A 2390-nucleotide genomic window follows, 5' to 3' on the forward strand; every position below is an offset into this window, starting at 1 on the left:
GCTCACCGCTGCCGCGTCACCAGGTTGATGTAGTGGCGCAGGGCCGAGAAGTACTTGGCCATCTCCTCGGGGGAYGCGTCCTCGCCGGGGCTCTGCGGCTTGGGCGGGTAGGCGCCCGCCAGGCAGAGCAGCGCGCACAGCGCCAGCGCGCCCAGCGCCCGCCGCATCTGCGGGGACACCACGGGTCCCCGAGCGCCCCGGGGCAGCCGCGCTCCCCCCGCGCCCTCCCGCTCCCCCCGGGGACGGGTCCCCCCTGCAAAGGGTGCCTGGGTTCCCCAAGGGGACCTCTGTTTTTCAGGGACACCTGTGGGACCCTCTGCAAGGGGACAAGTCCCCCCGCCAGGGACACCCCATATCCCAAGGGGACATTTCCTCCCACCAAAGAGCCTCCTCACCTCCCCAAGGGGACACATCCCCACCAAGGGACCCCAGTTCTCCCCAGCGGGACCCCCAGGGACCTTCTCAAGGGGACATCACCTCCTCGAGACCCCCAAGGGGACGCTGCCTGCCAAGAACCCTCTTCACCCTCCCAAGGGACCTGTACCCCCCTCCCAGGGCCACCCCATCTCCCCAGGAGACATCTCCCCCCTCAAAGACCCTCCTCACCTCCCCAGGGGGGACAAGTCACCCCAGGGACCCCCAAGTCCCCAAGGGGACACAGAACCGCAAGGGACCCCAAAGCGCCCCGCAGCTCCCCAAGGGGACATCACCTGCCAGGGACCCCCAAGGGGACATCTCCCTGCAAGGACCCTCCTCATCCTCCCAAGGGGACCTGTCCCCTTTCCCAGGGCCACCCCAACCCACAAGGCACCTCTCCCCCCGCCCAGCTCCCCGTGGGGCTCCCCAGGGTCCCCAAAGTCCCCCCCAGGCCACCACAGCCCGTCCTGGCACTCACGGAGGAGCCGGGAGGTGCCACGGCGGGGCCGGGTGCTGGGGGTGACGCTGGGGACGGTGCTGGGGACACCGAGGGCTCTGCCACCCGCCCGGGCTCTTATAGCCTCCCAGGGGAGGTGGCAGCTCCTCCCTCGCCCCCTCAGCCCCCAGTCCCCTGTGCCCACGTCACGGCACCGACCCGGGCACCGCAGCGGGGCCGAGGAAGAGGAGGGTGCGGAGAGGAAGCGGGGGTGGCCTTTTACATGYACCCCCCCCCCAGCACTCTGCATGGGGGGGACACAGGGTGGGGACACAGACAGGACACGGCCTCGGCTTCGCCAGCCCCCCGGTGCCATCGACCGCTGTCACCGCGCGGCCAGGACGGATGAGCTGCCCTTTCCGTCCCCRCTTCGTCACCCACCGCACGGGAGGAGGCACGGATTCCCTAGGGATGTGGCAGCCGGGAGCGATGCCTGCAGGAGGGCGAGGGCAGGGGGCACACGGCAGCCGGCGGGGGGACACGGGGGGCAGATGTGCCCGGGGCGGCCGGGGCACGCGAGCGAGCGTCAACGCGCGCACAGCTCCGGGTGGCTCGTGGCAGCGAGAGGAGCACGCATGCGTGTGTACCCCACGTGCTGCAGGACATGTGTGTGCACCCCACGTGCTGCAGGAACACGTGTGTGCACCTCATGTGCTGCAGGAACACGTGTGTGCATCCCACGTGCTGCAGGGCATGCGTGTGCACCCCACGTGCTGCAGGAACACGTGTGTGCACCTCATGTGCTGCAGGACATGTGTGTGTACTCCCTGTGCGGCAGGAACATGTGTGTGCACCCCATGTGCTGCAGGGCATGTGCATGCACACCTCATGCTGCAGGAACATGCATGTGCACACCTCGTGCTGCAGAACATGTGTTTGCACCCCACGTGCTGCAGGAACATGCATGTGCAGCCCTCATGCACACAGAACATGTGTGTGCACYCCAYGTGCTGCAGGAACACGTGTGTGCACTCCACGTGCTGCAGGAACATGTGCGTGCATACCTCATGCTGCGGGAACATGCATGTGCACACCTCGTGTGCTGCAGGACATGTGTGTGCACCCCTCATGTGCTGCAGGACATGTGTGTGCACACACTGTGTGCTGCAGAGACATACACGTGTGTTCACCCGATGTGCACGCACAGCTGCAGGGACACACGTGTGTGCACACCCTACATGCTGCAGGGACATGTGTGTGCTCACACCCCACATGCACACACAGCTGCAGGGACACATGCATGAGCACACTTCACGTGCTGCAGGAACACATGTGCGTGCATACCCTGCATGCACACAGAGCTGCAGGCACACACGTGTGCACACACGACGTGCACACAGAGCTGCAGGGACACACATGTGCACACTCCATATGCTGCAGGGACACGTGTGTGCACACCCCACGTGCTGCAGGAACACACACGTGTGCACACAGAGCTGCAGGGACACACGTGTGTGCACAGCCCGCGTGCTGCAGG

The 2390-nt window shown here is 66.5% G+C and overlaps 1 protein-coding gene across 1 annotated transcript in view; it reads right to left on the bottom strand.

The window, feature by feature from the left end:
• Window positions 1–566, bottom strand: part of LOC112949036 (peptide YY-like) — a 2050-nt gene extending 1484 nt beyond the window's left edge. The window contains exons 1-2 of the mRNA XM_026041408.1: window positions 545–566; window positions 7–253 (exon numbers count right to left, since the gene is read on the bottom strand). Of these exons, the coding sequence (XP_025897193.1) occupies window positions 7–253; window positions 545–566 (269 nt within the window). The remainder of the gene's footprint in view (window positions 1–6; window positions 254–544) is intronic.
• Window positions 567–2390: the final 1824 nt, after the last annotated feature.

Source organism: Nothoprocta perdicaria, unplaced genomic scaffold, assembly GCF_003342845.1.
Source record: "Nothoprocta perdicaria isolate Ctin4 unplaced genomic scaffold, notPer1 scaffold_283, whole genome shotgun sequence".
NCBI lineage: Eukaryota > Metazoa > Chordata > Aves > Tinamiformes > Tinamidae > Nothoprocta > Nothoprocta perdicaria.